Source organism: Sycon ciliatum, chromosome 9 (assembly GCF_964019385.1).
Source record: "Sycon ciliatum chromosome 9, ocSycCili1.1, whole genome shotgun sequence".
Taxonomy (NCBI): Eukaryota; Metazoa; Porifera; class Calcarea; order Leucosolenida; family Sycettidae; genus Sycon; species Sycon ciliatum.
This window is the reverse complement of record NC_088651.1, coordinates 11,764,496-11,783,984: the sequence shown is the minus strand read 5'-3', so window position 1 is coordinate 11,783,984 and position 19,489 is coordinate 11,764,496. Positions and strand designations below refer to the sequence as shown.

At 47.1% G+C, this 19,489-nt stretch overlaps 1 protein-coding gene across 1 annotated transcript; it reads left to right on the top strand.

Annotated features, from left to right (window-relative positions):
• The first annotated feature begins 18,377 nt into the window (after positions 1-18,377).
• LOC135824258 (uncharacterized protein K02A2.6-like) lies at positions 18,378-19,274 on the top strand. The gene has a single exon (XM_065336988.1). The coding sequence runs from the start codon at positions 18,378-18,380 to the stop codon at positions 19,272-19,274; it is 897 nt and encodes a 298-aa protein (XP_065193060.1).
• Positions 19,275-19,489: the final 215 nt, after the last annotated feature.

The window sequence follows — 19,489 nt, the reverse complement described above, 5'->3', positions numbered from 1 at the left end:
TTCCGGGATGGCCTTGCGCTCCGCTATGGCTGGCCGCCAGCCCACCTTCCATCGATCTGCCCGTGTGGTGCATCGTTCACCGTCGCCCACGCCTTGTCGTGCTCTCTGGGTGGGTTTCCCTCACTGAGGCACAACGAGGTACGAGATGTTACGGCTGGTCTCCTCAAACGGGTCGCCAACAACGTCACCACTGAACCACACCTGCAGCTGGTAACTGGGGAAGCATTCCGCTACCGCTCTGCCATAACGGACCCCCACCCTAGGCTGGATATAGCAGCTAGTGGTGTCTGGGGTGGGTGTTTTGACCGCACTTTCTTCGACGTACGGGTTTTTAACCCTTTCGCGGCTTCAAATCGCTCCACCTCAATACCCTCCTGCTACCAGTGCCACGAACGGGAGAAACGCCGCTGCTATGAGGAGCGTGTTCGAGATATCAAACATGCAACTTTTTCACCTCTCGTTCTCTCCTCAACAGGCGGCATGGGCAAGTCGGCAACAGCCTGCTATAAGCGGATTGCCGTGCTCCTGTCCGACAAGACGAAGGAGCCGTACAACCGTGTAATGGCGTGGATTCGCTGCCGCCTTGGCTTTGCTCTGGTTCGCTCCAGCATGGTTTGTTTGCGTGGTGCTCGGCGACGCCCCATGCGCGTCAGCGATGTGGCGGATGCATCTGCTACCTTGGCCGTTGCCGAGGCCCGCTGCCCTGTGTAACTGACTGCAAGTGGTTCCTAAATCAGTTCCTATTCCTCATTAGGGAGGTTCTGCTCTACGTTTTGGGAACGCGACGCAAAGAATCACGCAAACTTTCTTCGCGTTCCCGTAATGTAAAGAAATTGTGTTCTGCTCTACGTTTCACCTAGAGAAGTCACGTGGAATGTGTACTGGAAATTTCCCCTTCCATATTTGGCAGTTTTCTGCATGCAGTTGATCGATACCCAGCAAATCCGTACGCATTTTCTCTGCGTGTGCCACAACGTAGAGAACCCCATCTCCGCGTAGAAATCTGGAGCCAAAACACGCGAAGCCGTAGACTCTAACCCAGACACCTGCTCTCTACGTGATTTCTCTCCGTTTCACGTATAGCAGAACCTCCCTATTGTTGCTCCTTTTTCCCCTCTAGTTTTCTTTTACGGTATTATAATTTCACGGAGAAGGCGGAGAGCCCGAACGTGTGCAGTTTTATATTTATTATTTGCCATGGCGACCCCCGTAAGTCCAAATAACTGCCAGGGCAGGGTTGGGCCTTTTTCTTTCTTCTCGGATTTATTTTCATGACATGCTCACAATAATAGGGAGGTTTAGTTCCCACGTAAAAAATAAAATAAAAAAGTTTTTGGAAGTTAAAAAAAATGCTACACCTGTGAAGCACCGTTCATACATGTCACGTGCCTGTTGTCAGGTCGTTGCTAGCATTTGGCCAATCAGAGCAGCACCGTACCAGGGCATTATCAGACGATAATGCCCGGGTACGGCGTACCCATGCCCATTAGGAATGACCCCAGGCGTACTACGTACGCTGGTGCACTGCCAAATATGCACCAAGCCATGCCTTTTGGGCAGTGACCTGGTACATAATTGGCAGCACTCCAGCGCACATAGAACACGTGGGACCATTCCTAAGGACACCACATGCACTCGCACACACCACAAAAAACGAAACAATTATATTTTACTAGCAATGTCGACATAGGAGAAGTAATTTATAACAACGTGACAATAACACACAGCATGTCATTACCATGCATTACTAATTTCAAGTCAATTGAGACGAACAAGACGACAGGTGAACATGCATCACAAAGTTACCTATCTGGAAGAGATCAGATTGTATCTCGAACTCCTACAAAATATACAGTTACATCTACATGAACATGTACTTCAAATGTACCTAGCTACATGATTGTCCAGTGTACATAATGGACCTCAAGTAAACTGAAAGCAATGCGAACAAAATCTCAGATGTACATTTGTGTGAAAAAGTATCATTGTTCCGAATAAGAACACTTACAATGTACTCTCAAAGCTAGTCTATTTACTAGTGCCACTTGGTCAAGGATGTTTGCGGCCAACGTTAACTCCAAAGCAGCAGCGAATCAGCTAACTTTCGTACCGCCCAACAGGCAACACTAACACCAAAATGCAAGGACATATTCCTGGTACTGCAAGTAAATCTGACACAAAACGTTCTATCATTCCACGGAGAAAGCTCCTTCCGATCTTGTCGACCCTTCATACATATGACAGCTGATTGGAACCTTCCTCCTCCCTTGACCATGTTTACCTTATTTGTCTACAACTAGGCACGTGGCATGTATGAACTATAATAAACACATGGTGCGTCGTGCATTATGGCTGATTGTATGCCCTAGTGCGTAGCCCTCGGTCGTGCACCGTAGCCCTTGGGCTACGGTGCACGACCTCGGGCTACGCACTAGGGCATAAATCAGCCATAATGCCCTCCGTACCATGTGTTATTATATACGTACATGTAAAAGAAAAAGGCCCAACCCTGCCCTGCTAGCTATTTGAAGTACGTTTGTACGATTTTCTTGACCCCCAAGGGGAGGGTTGAAACCAGCTCGGTCAGTTCGTGGACCGGCCGGCCCTGCTCAATAGCAGCCCAGAGCGCGGCCAGGGGACGGAAAACGTCCGTAACCTTTTGTTGGATGTTGGCCAGCATTCTATCCGCTCTCTTGGCATTGGCCAGGCCCTGGACATCCGACAAGAACAGGTCCACGCGTGGACATCGCGTTTCCTCCACGTACGGTCGGGGACACAGTTTCCGCACCCGTTGACGCTCAGCGAAGGACAGGGAACCACGGCAGTGCTCCCGTAGGTACGAGGCCATGTGCGAGGGGGGAGACCATACAGAGTCGTCCACTAACCCCTTAGGATCGAAGCCCGCACCACTACCACGGCGATGCTCGTGGGCAGCCGAGTCGTCGGATGACGGACATGTGCCACTAGGACTGTCGGAGTCACTATCGGCAGATTCTGACGTACCAGAGCTAGAACTAGTGCCAGAACTATCTCGGTGCCTGGTGAAACGGTGCGACTCGCGGCGTCTGGGTTACCCATGTCGTCCCCGGGCACTCAGGCGGGACTCGTGCGTAGCACCCGAGCGTGACACTGACCGACATCTGTCCGCAGATTGAGATCTAGATCTAGATCTACGTGTACGTGTAGCACCAGCCGGTCTATGGCGAGTACGTGTACGTCGTTCACATGATGCAGAACGATAACGAGGGGGAGATCGTGAGTGGGGTGGAGATCTGTCCCGTAAGCATGATCTAGATCTATCTGTACGTAAATCACGTGACCCAGATACGTCAGTGACGTCACCCCTAATACATGTATGGCCCCGGCCGCCATTGCTGGAATGGCGGTCCGTGGAAAAACCGAGGCTTGCCGAACGACGTTCGGCCAATGAGACAAAATGAAAAGGCTCCCCGCCATCTACCCGAGAGTCATCCTGGTTCCCTTCCCTTTTGGAAGAGTTCCGAGCCTTTTGGAGAATTCCGAAAATATTACACCAGCGAAAATTTCTGCTTTTACAGTACACAGATTGGATCCATGGAGATTCTACATGATCTGTGGTTTATGCAACTCGTGATTGCGGACTTGACTCACTGGCCCCAAGCATGGGTCAGTCAAGCGATGCTATATGCGAGCATGTATGTATCGCACTTGCCCCTAAGGCAGTTAGGGCAACTGTCACTGGCAGCCCAGGGTTGAACCCACATTATCAATTTTTGAAATTTTCTAGGGTGACACGAAAAGCTTCATGCACTGGGTGGTCACTCTCTATTCATGTATACCACTCTGCCAATAGTGCATAGAGCTCTCTTTTGAGCTGCCCAGCTGGCCCTCGTCATGATTTAGGCTGAAAGTCTACCGTGCCGTCTCCCTTATGCTATCACTCCATAATGCATATGTACAGAAGAAAACATCCCGGGACTCCGTTGATGAAATTCTGTTTTGTCAAGTGGGCATTTTTGATTATTGTGAATGGCGTGTAGTGCCATAGTACAGTTCCTTTTGCTACATAACGTTTGCACAAGTCACCTTTCAGCAATTGAACTAGGAAGGTCTAGGTCTCTGATCTTGTCATTTGGCCCGGCTGGTGCTGTGCACTAACAACCATTGTCAGGCACCCTCGAAAGACCAACAGCGATGAGTTCATGACCCAAGCATTATTTGGGCCGACTAAACGGGAGTGTAGCAAGCTTTGATCGGCGTGCTTGTGAAATGTTGTCCGAGCTGAATAGAGTCTACCTCCTGCGGTTTAGTACAACAGTTTCACACCTAATACTGTAGATTCCACGTCTCCAAGAAAAACCTCCATGGAGACTGGAAACTATAGCAGATCATAAATGATGCAGCAGCTCAGCTGATTCCTCAGCTCGTGTCTAGGTTCATGTACTTTGGTAAACGTGTTGTGGCAGACTCCATGTGCAAAGCTGCATACTCTTGGGGTTATTGATTCTTGCTGATAATTCCATTAACGTTATTGCATAGACATGAACATCATATTAATTGAATGTTGGCAAGACCTAACAAGGTGTCCCTAATGACTTACATCAGATCTTCACAAAATGCACATACTGTAAGACATGATTTTATAATATACAATCATGTCTTACAGTATATATTATAATATAACGAGGAAGCAAATCTAACGTTTTAACGGATGACATTTCTTCGTTATAATAGATCCGTTGAGGCCGTACTGCTTCATATATGCTGTGTGTGGATATGGCAGAATACTGCAAGATTGTTAACATATCTTCTCGTTAACCTATGAATTTTGGACAATCGTTAAATTTGCGACTCGTTATAACAGCATGTCTCACAGTACATCTTGAAAAGCCATATTTTGGTTTCACATACACGTCTCATTTCTATCACAGAGATCAGTAGCCATGGGCCATTGGTGGCAATACTGGTAGGAGTCGCCCGAGGCTTAGCCAATAATTTCCGTTCTATACCCAATATACATACCCGAACTGGGCACAAATCTATCCCATTCCTTGGTGCTGACCCCTTTGATGCGCCCCCGAATCCCTTAGCATTATTAGCACCTCCAATTCATTTCATCATCAGCTCACCGCATGCTCAGTACTGTGTTGTAAAGTATGCAAATTTTCGACGCTTTTAAATTGCAGCCTCCCCAGGGCAAAAACACATCTCGGCCACATTGAAATTTCAGCCTGTACTGCTGATGCCTGTATACACTGTCACATTGAACATTGCGAAACAAATTTTAGGCTACAAATGCCCAGTACATAAAAGGGGAGAAGGCACTGAACGAAGTGTCAACCTACGAATACAACCTCAGTGCAACAACATGCTCTTTCTCTTTCTGCTTTTGTAAGCAGAAAGAGCACGTTGTTGCACTGAGGTTGTATTCGTAGGTTGACAGTTCGTTCAGTGCCTTCTCACCTTTGGTTACGTAATCTTGTTACCTTTTGCGTTTCCTCTAGTAAATAAATGACAACCGCTCTATTCAGTTGCTATTCACTCCTGGCGCATGCGCTGGACGCAATATTCTTTTATTAGTGATGTCGAAAAAGTATGCGGTTGTCAGTTGACAAACCTCCTTATATTTACAATTCAGTTGCGTGATGTCCACCACTTTCCGAATTAAAAATGCACAGGCCGATATTAGCCGAAAATAAAATATGCGCTGAATATGCAGTACCTTGCGCACTCTGTTAGAAGACATTAGGGCTACTGGGAATGAATGCTCAAGTAAAATGATGAAGTACAGTAATACAATACTATAGGGAGTTCATTTGGCATGAATACACCAAGCCAACTCTCCTATACAAACAGTATAGTGTTGCTGCCAAAAATATGATTAGCTAAAGTTGCCTTTTTGCATTATTATGGTTGAACTTTTTTCCTGTAGCTTCGTTCCCATGCTGTGGATTTAATCACGAAATTTGTAAGCAAGACGAAGAGGTTTTATGTGAGCTTACTATTATTCTACCTGCACTTGCTTTTATCTTTTTTGTGCAGGACTCTGAGAAGCTGGAGGGACCCCACAAACCTCAAGCATTGAGGATACAACTTTTAACCAAGAACCAGGCAACATGATGTGCATGTATCACGTTCGCTGTGATTGCATCGTTTCAGGGTACACTGACAACATACTAGTACTAGGAACTAGTCCTTGATTAGCAGCAGTGGTCTGAATTATTGCCTGGCCGCTATTCATATAATCCTTTGGTGCTTACTCATCGCCTTGTTCTGTCTCTAAAATGGCGTATGGGTGTTCCGAGGCTTGTAATATTTGCTCAAGCCGCGCATTGGCATTGGTGTATGTCGGTAAATGCCAGCCACTGCTGCCTAGCTCAACATGTTTTGTATGATGTAGAATGCGCTCTGTGTATCTACAATCGAGTGACCTGCTTGTGTGGGCTAACTGTAACTACACCAACAGTTGCACTAGTTTGTGCACTGTGCTGGCACAGTGTATCATACTCAGTCTTGTCACTTCTTCTCCCACGTTTACTGTATTGTTTAATTCACTGTACACATCTTGCCCAGCTCCTCTAAGGCCACACAGAATTAGTTTGTTGTTTTGGGCCACTACACTCAGCTGGTGTAAGGTTGGTCTGCTTCTCTCTTCCTTCTCTTGGACGTGTCCAGCCAATCATTCATGTCATGCTTTGCATAACTTAGATCACTGTATATACAGTCACCTGGCTGGAAACGTCCATGGCTGCAAAATCCCATCTTTCTTGAGGGACCCCATTTTATAGAGTGGACGACATTCACTTTCCTGATAGACTCACCTCAGATGTTGGTACACTGTATTGTACCCATCCCTGATTTGTACATGCACCACTTTTTTGGCAACTCCGAACAGTGAGAATGTCTGCTGTGGATAGTTCTCATGCTTTTAAACTCATTCGTAAACAAGTACGGTTTTATACCACCAAAATGTAGTTCATTACAAGTCGTCGATTATGATCCTTTGTTGAGACGAAAGCTTCGGGACCTGGGAGTACTTGTGACATACCCATATCATACTCTGTCAGGTTCTGAAGCTGTGTGCTGTGTGCCAGGGGTTATGGCGATCGAGTGCATGTATGTTCGGATAAGAGCGTGGGAAAACACTCATCTAAAACATACTCATTTACTCATGCATACTTTCATTTCTCATTCTCTTTGGCACACACTCCAGCTCCTCGAAATTATCATGGGATGCATGTTGATGACAGCCTGCTGCCATGCAGCCTGAGCAGTTCGGACAATCAATCATTCGGATAATCAGCATTCTATTATTACTACAGTTGTAGCAGCTGTATTTCATGTACAGTACTACAGTAGAGTCAGGCGCCGAAGAACGTGTTGCCCAAGAATGTCCAGCCTGAAATGCTAAGAACACCACCGCCTTAAGTTTAAAAGAATGGCGGTGTTGGTTTTCCGGTAGCTTTCGAGATACATATTATGATCCTAACATGATTGTTTCTAAGAACATGCTACAAGAGCGCAGCCGGATGGCTGAAAAATAAGAACACCCCAGGCTAACCTCTTGGACACAACGTTCTTGGACGCTCGACTCTACTGTAGTATGGAAGAACACTCTTCGGCAGGGATGTTACATGTTAGAAATCATGTGTACAAGATGCCTATTTAAGTCTGCTCTTCTTTTATGACAAGCTTTGGCATGCATGCAGCTCTTAGTAAATCCCAAAGGTGGAGTGCAATGTTTAATAAGTCCCAAAGGTGGAGTGCAATGACATGCATTTGGAACCGTGATCACTAAAATCCTGCGCTTACCGGTAATTCTAAGATTTAGAACTATAAGTGATGTTGCACACCAAAGAACGTCGTTCCGAGGGCCTAGGTCGGGGGCGTTCTTGGAAGAACATCATGCTGGATTGTAGATAAACTATATAACCCGCATGTGTGTGATAACAAAAGCTGCGGTACAGTGCGGAGAAACTAGTATAACATACTAATATCACCAGTAGGTTTTCTAAACTTCTTGTTCTGTACTGGAGAATATTCCAGCGAGTGAATCCAGAGCAAGTGCTATGGAAATGGACTAGCGAGAGCTCACAATAGCCAGACAGACCCACGAGTCCTTTCTTGAACCGAACAATAATCATCTATGGCATTCAATATGCAGTTTGGGAAGCCATGCAGTCCTGGGACAAATATCCAAATGCATTCTTGTCTCCAGACCAAACAACGATTGTTATCATACTTGACAATTTCGAACTCTACGACCACCATGCCAGCTCAAGCAAAAAGAAGTAAAGGAAGACGGAGATTTCTACTTGTGCAGCCATTCAGGGAGGAGCACGAAGGCTGTTTTAACATTACATGATTCGACTGTGCACGCACTTTCCAAAAGTGTACTTATCACACACCACGTGAACTCTTAGGCTGTTTGCAGTGCGATATACTTACATGTGCATGCCCTTGCCGCACATTCACACTCCAGTACAAAACATAATTATGCAAATATGTAATGCACATAATGTAACATTCTACGCTTGAAAGCAGATCAGCATTCGAACTTTTTCATTGCCTTCAGGCTGCAACAGCATATTGCAAGAGGGCACAATGGTCCAACCCAACATCTTCCAGTGAACACCATCGGCCATGGCAGTACAGACCATCTGACATTCACTCACACCACCCACATAGAAGAGAAGCAATGTTGATACTTCATAGTTAACACGTTACAAATACTACTGAGGGTGCATATAGGCAGTACACCAGGTTCAGGATGCATTGATCCATTCTTCTGATTCAACTACCTCAGCTGCTCATTTGATCTATGGCTATGCATGCTGTCGTCAGTGAGCCACATCATTGCGAAAGACAGATGACGGAGAGATCATTGCGCGTGCGTAGTCACAATACTATCAGAGAAATACGTTTGGCAAATATAGGAATACTGTGGACAAAATTGTACACAATAACCTGCCTTGAAGCAAATCTCAGAAAGAAAGCGCTGTGCAGATGCATGTCAGCCGCTTCAGATTCAGTCACTTCGTGAGATCCAATATTCTTCCAACTGTACTGTTCAGCCTTCGGTGATCCACAGAGACAGACAAACAATCTGTTCCGTCCTTCCACATGAGAAACAGAGAGTGAACATGTTCCAATTCATTCCAGTATGAAGGTGGCGGATACAGGCAATGAAAGTCATCGTTGGGCCAACATGACCAGCCTTCAGACATGAGTTCTCAGAGACCTTCGCTCATGATAATGGTATTCACCCTTGGCTACAATCCTGCAAAACACGTGAAAAGATTGCAGCAAAACAAACTGGATGTTATAAAGAAGCAATTTAGGAAAACTAAGCCTATCGTATTTGTAGTACAGTGAAGCTAAGATACAACACCCAGCAGGCAGGCAAACTTGCTAGTATCCGATGAATTAGCATGCCGGGTCATGGCACACCGGGTAAATATGCAACCAGCATAACGTTTCCACCAGTATTGATAATCTATCGTAACGTTATTATCAAACTACATAACTGCTAAGAATGTACAACTACTAACATAAGGTGCGATCGGCTTCGAAATCCAATGATTATGAGCAAGCGCGCATATATTTCTACATGTGCCATGTAGATAGAGTGTTTCATCAGGTTCAGTAGGCATGGATCCACAGTTCATTGTTCTGCTTCAACTACCGTAGCTGTGATGTACAAGTTTTGATCTCTGGCTACGCATGATGGTATTAATGAGCCCAATGGCCCACAAAAACCGAAGTGATGAAACTTTCTGCCGTGGGCAGAGGGATCATCGAGTTGCCCACTCTTGGTTATGTACTCATGCCATTACCAACTATCAGTGCACAAGTACTGCTACGCCCTCACTATGATCCATTGCAACAATATCACCAGGCACATGCATGCTACTGCACCCATTAAACCAAGAGTCGCAAATAGGAAAATCTTTGCTGTGAACCACAGCTAGCTATAAGGTGCTTTGAGTCCAGTTTTGTGGGAAAGTTGCACTGCATGATGCACAATACCACATTGAGCGAAATTCTTTTTTTCACATAGCGTGAAGTGTCTCTCGAGAAATGCAATGCACAATGCATAGCACATCGCAGAAAAATCTTGTATTGCACCTGCAGTCTAAATCTGCTTGCCAGCCAGAGCTCTTGAGTCACATGCACCAGCATGCAGGAAGTGATGCCCATCACGTGTCACCCAGCCTAGAAGTGAAGCTGGACTCAATTTCCCGTGATACGACCTGTGATGGAGCTGCAACAACCAGCGATGCAAGTTTGCAGTCCAATTATTTGAAACTGGCCCGCTATGTTGCTGAGAACGTACTCAAGGCAACATTTGAGAAATTACCTTTCGAAAAAATGTTCGGTACAAACATGGCCGGATATTGTTTAAACTTTACGGTACTGTGTGAAGAAAACAACTATTTTATTGCATAGACTAAAGGAGCTATCCAGCATTATCGATAATTTTCATGAAATGAAAGAAGGACCCTCCTCCACCCCCCCCCCCCCCCCCCGATTGATGTCTGTAATATCAATATTTTTTCGAAACGAAACTCCCCTTGACCCACCCACAAACGAAACTTTTTCTCTTCGTGTAAAAGATCGACAATTATGGACCCGGCATTATCGATAATTTTCACGAAATGAAAAGTTTAGTTATGAGTAACTTGTGACCGTCCCCCAACCCCACCTACTCACCCCTCAACGAAAAATAGCTGGAATGGACTAGTGTTTCAGCTATCAATATTTTTCATTACGAAACCCTTCTTGACCCACCCGCCCATGAACGATTTTTTCTCGTTTCAAAGATACTCAATCTGTTAAAGATAGATAATTATGGACGGCCCCTAACGTGCCAGGTTAAAAATGAATGGACCGTAGAAGATGTGATATCACACGATCAGAACAGGTGACAACCAACACTACATGGCTGTATACTTGATGTGCTGCATTTACTGGGCGCAACGCAGGGAGTTGTAGCATCTAGGTAGACGGCACAGGCGACTGTAAAGCTAAATGACATGGGGTTCGACCCAGGGGTTCCTGTTTCAGCCACCCTTGGGGCACCATTGGGCAGATCTATACACGCTCGTACATGGTATTGCTAACCTGGGCCGTTCTCAGGGTCAGTAGGTCAAGGCCGTGATCGCGGGTTGCACAGATCACGGAGAACCTCCAAATCCTGAACCAAAATTCTATAAAGTATTGTGTAGTCTCCCTACAGTGTAGGTGCTATGACTCCCTGGTGCGATGTACCTGCTGGTAAATAGACAAATTGCAACCAAGCCATAATTCGGATAGAGCAGACGATCCTGTCCTGGACCCTGTTCCACATTCAAAGTATCTAGACTCATTATAGTGAGGGAGGAATATTGTGGTACTGACTCCGATTTTCATGCGCTAAGAAATTATCAAGTACATTGTATATGTAACTGTAAGTGATAATCACTCAAAGTACGAAGCTAACAGTAATATTCACTGGTTAGAGGGAAAGGCACAAACGGGAAAGGTCTGAAGAAAAAATTGACTGTCACCACCAGGATTCGAACCAGGGACCTTCGCTTGAGGCCAGCGATGCTCTAATCACTGAGCTAAGGTGTAGCCGTCATCCCAGCCGAGATCGTTCAACATTTTCTTCAGACTTCGTAATGCACACTAACAACATCAGCTAATGGTATATGTACTCTTTTTCGATTGTACATGCAAGCTCTACCTTGTGATGTTGAGCTCTCTTCGTTTGGTGGGGGTACTCCGATCGTCTAATGTGAACCACAGTCCACCTAAAATTCTACATTTGCAATGTTGTCCAATGTGCATCGGCACTCATTGTACATAACTGTTACAGCAGAGTGTAGATTATCCGCACCCCTCGGGCGCACGCTTTCTCCAGGGGGTTCGGATGGGGAAAAATTCTGATAAGGGAGCAGTCACACATCCATCTAAGACTTGCACATTCCTTCACGTTTCCATCATTTCTCACATTCTCTTCACAGGAACTAGGCACACTCTAGCTCCTCAATATGACTCCACGGTGATACATTGTTGCTCCAACCTGTTGCAAACTACCTTGTGCACCGCTTGAATGGTGCTTGGGGTTGGGCAAAATGAGCAGAAGCTCATTTTCGTCCCTTCAATTCAATGGAAACTGGCATTTCGAATAAGTGATTGTTCGGATTATCGGCATTCTCCTGTACCATAAAGTCGCGGATAAAAGCCGGGCTTATAAGCACATGAGCCGCTTTCTGCATCAGGCTTTAATGCAAACCAGGCTTGTATGCAAACCATGCTTATATGCACCACTGATATTTTTGCCAGACTTGTATTCCAGGCTTCTACGCGCGACAAGCGTAGATCTACCACTGACTACCAGTATGGCGGCAGTTTTACTATGCACCGTACATAGCGCATGCACTCTTGACCCACCCGATCCGCGCTTGCATAGAAGCCAGGCTTCTACGCGCGACAGGCTTATATGCATTTAACCCGTTTGATTTTCAGGCTTCTATCTGCGATGTGCTTGTATGCAAACCCGGCTTTTATCCGCGACTTTACGGTATTCATATTCACGCTTTCGGTACAGTCTGGAACAGGAGATCCTAGTTCGACTCAGACTGCCCTTTCCATAATACGTTTCCCATGTACTCGCAGTTCTTTTATCGGAACATCTTTTCTTCCCAACCTCAAATCCTGTGCAACACCGGTTGGCTTTCCTCAGTTTCCTGAGTGGTGTTACCTCTCAATAGAAGCATGAGTGGCCATTCAATATACCGGTATAGTAAAACATGTCCATAATTATCGGAGAAAGGATCGGATGTGGCTAAATAATTTGAAACTGTTCACCTCTCCTCACTGCGCTCTTGGCCCACATTTACCACACCATAGCGAGGAAGTTCGTTCTTGGATAGATGCTCTACATCCTCCAGACATCTATCCAAGAACAAACTTCCTCGCTATGGTGTGGTGAATGTGAGCCAAGAGTGCAGTGGTGGACAGTTGCAAATAATTTTACTACAATGTGCTAAGCAGAACAGAGGTACTCGCACCTGGGTGGAAACTATTCTGAATTTTGAATGCCAGGGAAGGCTGAAGGATACCCATGAAACCACTGCCAAAGCAAACACGAATTTGAAAAGCAGTGCATGCATGGTGGCGGTGGGAAAAAGCAGCCAAGGAAAGTGTGTACATATTTTTGTTGAAAGGATGAGAATTCAAAGAAAGCTGGCTGCTTCCTCTACATGTATTTCCATGATCGGCCAGTGCCTACAGCACGAACAGTACATTGTAATACATGTATGTGCATAGACAGACAAATAAACACTAACCTGAGCATGGGTACCGCTTGTATTCGTGGTCAGGAAAGTGAAAGTACGAACGAAGGAGAAGAAGATTGTTGACCATGGCGAACAACTGCATATCCAGAGGGCACACGGCTCGCCAGAATGGGTCGGCTACATCTTCGCTAATTTTCTATGCTAACAACATTCAGCTTCGAGGTCAAGGACGACGGCATTTTTGGAAGGAAATTTCGAATTTTGGAGAAGAAGCTTGCTTTCGGAAAAATGTTCCTTTCACGCAAGGCAGCATGCCAGGCCAGGCGTGTGAACCAGGTGAACTGTGTCGGCAGATCGACGTTTACGTTCCAGGCCGACAGTTTTTTGACCAAGCCGTGAATCGCCCTCGCTCTGACTCGCCCGGCTACGAAGGAGTAATTTTACAACTCTTCAGGCCAGCTGCAGGTCTCTGATGCAGAGCTGCAAGTGACGGATATCGGTCATTTGCAGCCACTACTTAGAGCCTCCTGGTCGTCGCAATCTGATACATAATATACCTCAAATCCGAGTTGCTCAGGTGGCCCTGCCCCCGGCTTGGCTTTGGGTACGGTACTAACGGCTGGCTCTTCTCGTACTGTTAAAGGGGAAGTATACCCTAAAATCAAATTTTCACCAGTTGTAGTCTTCTGGGTGCTGAGTCGAATGGTCGTGGTCCGAGGAAGCTGCGACGCTCCCTTCCTACTTGAATCCCAATCGAACTCGCGCACTTCCACCGAAACTGGGTGACTGCGCCCTACTAGATGGGGATTTGTATGCAAAATGTCACTAAAAGCGCCATTTCGTTCTTATAAAAGCACGGATGACCGCGATTGGCCCATATGTTGTAGTCTTTTGGACGCTGAGTCGACTGGTTTTGGTCCGAAAAGGCTGCGATGCAGCGTTCCTCCTTTATTCCCAATCGAACATGGTTGAACAAGCGGTCACGTGCTCCTGGGTGCCCAAATCACCTGGTCACCGCGCCAGCAGGCGACAACTTTCACACCAAGGTTCAACTCGAGTTCAACTCGAGTGACAGGACTGCACCCAAAAAAGGTCAAACAGGCTAGTAAGTTGTACCCTGCAGGCACGGTGACCAGGTGACTGGTGTACGCAGGAGCACGTGACCGCTTGTTCAACCATGTTCGATTGGGAATAAAGGAGGAACGCTGCATCGCAGCCTTTTCGGACCAAAACCAGTCGACTCAGCGTCCAAAAGACTACAACATATGGGCCAATCGCGGTCATCCGTGCTTTTATAAGAACGATATGGCGCTTTTAGTGACATTTTGCATACAAATCCCCATCTAGTAGGGCGCAGTCACCCAGTTTCGGTGGAAGTGCGCGAGTTCGATTGGGATTCAAGTAGGAAGGGAGCGTCTCAGCTTCCTCGGACCAAGACCATTCGACTCAGCACCCCGAAGACTACAACTGGTGAAAATTTGATTTTAGGGTATACTTCCCCTTTAACATGTTACGGTGTTCTTACAGTTCGACTTCCGTCCTGACGCGCAGCTCGTGCACTTACCGTACTTCCGCACATACCGTGCTTATATTTTTTCAACACCCCTCTACCCCGTGCTTATATTGGAGACCGTGCTTATATTGGAGACCGTGCTTATATTTTTTCAACCAATGCATCCATACAGAGCAAGAAGAAATACATGCTAGATATTATGCATGCAGCATTGATTTCCACCAAGACTGTGCTAGTAATAGAGACTGTGCTTATAATGTTTCGAAAGGTGCTCACAGTGTGCTAGTATTAGAGACTAGACTGTGCTAGTAATGGAGACCTGTGCTTGCAATAGAGAATATACGGTATAAGGGCGCGCTCACACTGCGACCATGAGCACGCGTCCATGCGTCAGCAAAACGCAGAAACGTGGCAGTCGTGCTCACACTAGGCCTCGTACACGCGTAGACGTGAAGTTGTCACACAAACTTTACGAATTGCAGTTCGTATCCAAAAGAGTTCGTGCGTTTCCTAATAAAGTTGTAGTGATTTGCGATAAGCCTCCGGTTTTAACGATTTGTTTTACGGAGATTTTCCATGTGTTTTGAAATTAAATTATTTGCATTCTTTTATGATAATATGTTACAATCGGATCCTGTTCCTCGTCCTGAGACTGTATCAACCGTTAATTTGAAGATTCCACCCTTCTACATTCAAGACCCAGCTCTGTGGTTTCTTCAGGTAGAGTCTCAATTTATCACACAACGAGTAACTAGTGAGCGCTCCCGTTTCCACCATGTGGTTGGTGCACTGCAACCGGAGATGGCCATGCAGATAAGGGATTTACTGCTGAACCCACCCAGCGACCACCCTTACACTCACCTGAAGGAAGCATTGGTCCAGCGTACTTCTGCCTCTGCTCAGCATCGGATCAACCAGCTCCTATCTGCTGAAGAGCTTGGTGATCAGAAGCCTTCTAACCTATTGCGCAGACTGCAACAGCTAGCTGGTGATACTCCAGTGGATAGCCAATTCCTCAAGGAGTTATTTATGAAGCGTCTGCCTGATCAGTGTAGAGTAGTACTTGCAGCCAGTCGTGAGTCTGATATACAGTAGTTATCTCTGCTAGCTGACCGTGTCATGGAAGTCATGCCACCCCATGTCCGTGCTGTTACGGTGCCAGAACCCGTTGCTGAACCTCTGGCGGAGTTGCGTGCCGAGGTCGCAGCCCTCCGCAGAGAGATGCAAGATTTGAGTACTCGTGGGCGTTCAGCATCTCGATCGCCCACACGAAACTACGGCCGTTCGCGCAGTTCGTCGCAGTCCCGTAAGTCTTCAGGATTGTGCTGGTATCACGACAAGTTTGGCGACAACGCTCGCCGCTGCGTCCCACCCTGTGCCAGAGCAGCTACCTTTGTGCAGCCGTCAAACTCCCAGGCCGGTCGGTGAAGGCGACCACTGCCCCCGGCCCTGCACCGTCTCGTCGCCGATTATTCATTCACGATCGCTTCACCAAGCACAATTTCCTCGTGGACACCGGCGCAGAGGTCAGCGTTATACCACCATCTGCCACTGATTCTCGCCATGCAGTTGATTATGCGTTACAAGCAGCGAATGGTTCTCGCATACCGACGTATGGTACACGCTCAGTAACGGTGGATTTCGGCCTGCGTCGTAAGTTTCAATGGGTGTTCATTATTGCTGATGTGACATCACCTATTATCGGTGCAGATTTCCTGGCACACTTTCGGTTAAGTGTAGATCTACACGGTCGTAAACTGTTAGATGGCATCACCAGTCTGAGTGTGTGCGGTCTAGTCTCGTCCTCCGCTGAGCCGACGTGTTGTTTGCCAGTCTCTGGTGATAGTTCGTTCAACGCTCTTATTAATGAGTTTCCATCTGTCACCCGCCCCTGCAACTACGACACACCTGTGAAGCACAACGTCGAGCACCATGTGGTCACCACGGGCCCACCGGTATTTGCCAAGCCTCGTCGTCTCCCTCCCGATCGTTTAGCTGTAGCTCGTCGGGAATTCGACCACATGCTCGCTGCGGGCATCATACGACCATCGTCCTCCCCATGGGCCAGTCCATTGCACATGGTTCCCAAACCAAATGGTGACTGGCGCCCATGTGGTGATTACCGTGGCCTGAATCGTGCAACTGTGGCTGACCGGTATCCGATACCGCACATCCATGATTTCTCTGCCAATCTTCATGGCGCCTCAGTCTTCAGCAAGATAGACTTGGTTCGTGCATACCACCAGATACCAGTGGCAGAGGATGATATCCCGAAGACGGCCGTTACAACCCCATTTGGTTTATTCGAATTTGTCCGTATGCCCTTCGGACTCCGGAATGCAGCCCAATCATTTCAACGTTTCGTTGATCAAGTGTTGCATGGCCTGGATTTCTGCTTTGTGTATATTGACGACATCCTAATTGCCAGTTCGGATCCTGAGACGCACCGCACGCACGTCCGCTTGGTCTTACAGCGTCTGCAAGAGCACGGCCTCGTCATTAATCCTGCAAAGTGCGTATTCTCTGTTTCTACCATTGAGTTCCTCAGCCACAACGTCAGTCGTCATGGTATTGAGCCGACTTCCCAACGTGTTCAGGTTATTCAGCAGTTCAAACCACCAACTTCTCTCCGTCAGCTTCGTGAGTTTCTAGGTATGGTGAATATCTACCGTCGTTTCCTACCTAACTGTGCCGCCGTTGTGAAGCCTCTCACGGATCTGCTCATCGGCAAACGTAAGCATGACTCCTCGTTCTGTTGGACTGAAGCTGCTGAATCTGCATTTGATCAAGTGAAATGCCTTCTAGCTACCACTACATTATTATCGCACCCTAACCCTGAGGCACCCATCAATGTCATGTGCGATGCATCTGACTATTGTGTCGGAGCTGTGCTTCAGCAGTTTGTCGACGGTGCATGGCAGCCGCTAGCTTTCTTTAGCAAGAAGCTTTCCCATACTGAATGCCGCTATCCTACTTTCGGTCGCGAATTACTGGCTATGTATCTAGCTGTCAAGCACTTTCGCCACTATGTTGAGGGCCGGTCATTTCATATCATGACCGATCATAAGCCGCTGACCCATGCCATTCACTTGCCGTCAACTCGCCATTCTCCCCGTGAGGCACGACACTTGTCCTTCATAGCCGAATTCACCACTGATATCCGCTTTGTCAAGGGCACTCGGAACGTCATTGCCGACACGTTGTCACGACCACTGGATGCTATTGTCCAGCCATCCTCAGTCGACTTTGCTGCTCTCGCTACCGCTCAGAGTAACTGTCCTGAATTCATCGCTCTCCGAAATAATGATTCATCCAGTTTAGTGTGGTAAGAAGTTGCTTCGCCTGTCTCTTCTCAGTTGCTATGGTGCGACACCTCCACTGGTTCACCTCGTCCGTACGTACCTCCCGACTTCCGCCAACCCGTATTCAACATGCTGCATAATTTGTCTCACCCTGGTATTCGTGCTACACAACGTCTCGTTACCGCTCGATACGTCTGGCCTTCCATGAACCGTGATGTGCGCAACTGGTCTCGTTCCTGCCTGTCATGCCAACGATCGAAAGTGCATCGTCACACTAAGACCCCTTTTAGTCGCTTCATGCCACCATCTGCTCGTTTCGACCATATTCATATTGACCTGGTCGGACCACTCCCATCTTCACAAGGTTTCACGTACCTACTCACCTGTGTTGATCGCTTCACTAGATGGCCGGAAGCCATTCCTCTCCATGATTGCACCGCGGAAACCGTCGCATTAAATCTGGTCTCTGGTTGGATTGCCAGATTTGGTACGCCGTCAACTATCACGACAGATCGTGGTCGACAGTTTGAATCTGTTCTCTTTCAGTCAATATGCAGTCTTCTTGGCTCTAACCGCATTCGTACGACAGCATATCATCCACAGAGCAATGGCACTGTGGAACGTTTCCACCGCCAGCTTAAATCTGCTCTGACCGCTACCCAATCAGCCAACTGGTTTCACCGTTTGCCGCTCGTTCTCCTCGGTATTCGCTCCGCTTTACGCACCGATCTAGATTGCAGTGTTGCCGAGCTGGTTTATGGTACAACCCTCCGTTTGCCTGGTGAATTCTTCACATCTTCATCTGAGTCTCTTCCGTCAGCTGCTCCGTATGCCATTGCCCTACGGACCATGATGCGTGACATCCGCCCTGTCGAGCCGCGAGATGCTCCTGCTACTCGAGCTACTCACGTTGCCCCTGCTCTTCAGTCCGCCACCCATGTCTTCATTCGTACCGATGCTGTGAAGAAACCACTGCAACCCCCATATACTGGCCCACACCCAGTCATCAGTCGTGCTGAAAAACACTTTGTGGTTAATGTCAATGGTCGACGGGATACCATCTCGCTTGATCGGCTGAAGCCAGCTCATATGCCTTCGCCATCAACTGTGTCCCCTCCACCTGTTCCTGTTCAGTCGCTTCATGCCCAGCGACCTCCTCACCCTATCCGGTACGTACACTTTGAAGCTCATTGAGTGACTGTGGATTCTGTGGCTATGCTATTTGTACATTACTTGTAAATATTCACTATGAACATTCTTGTATATAACAGTTATCACTATTCTTACATTTCACCATTGTCGTTTCTCTCTCCTCTCAGTCTTTTCGTGGACTTTATTTGCATTTCCGTCCACTGGTGGGGGAGTATTGTAGTGATTTGCGATAAGCCTCCGGTTTTAACGATTTGTTT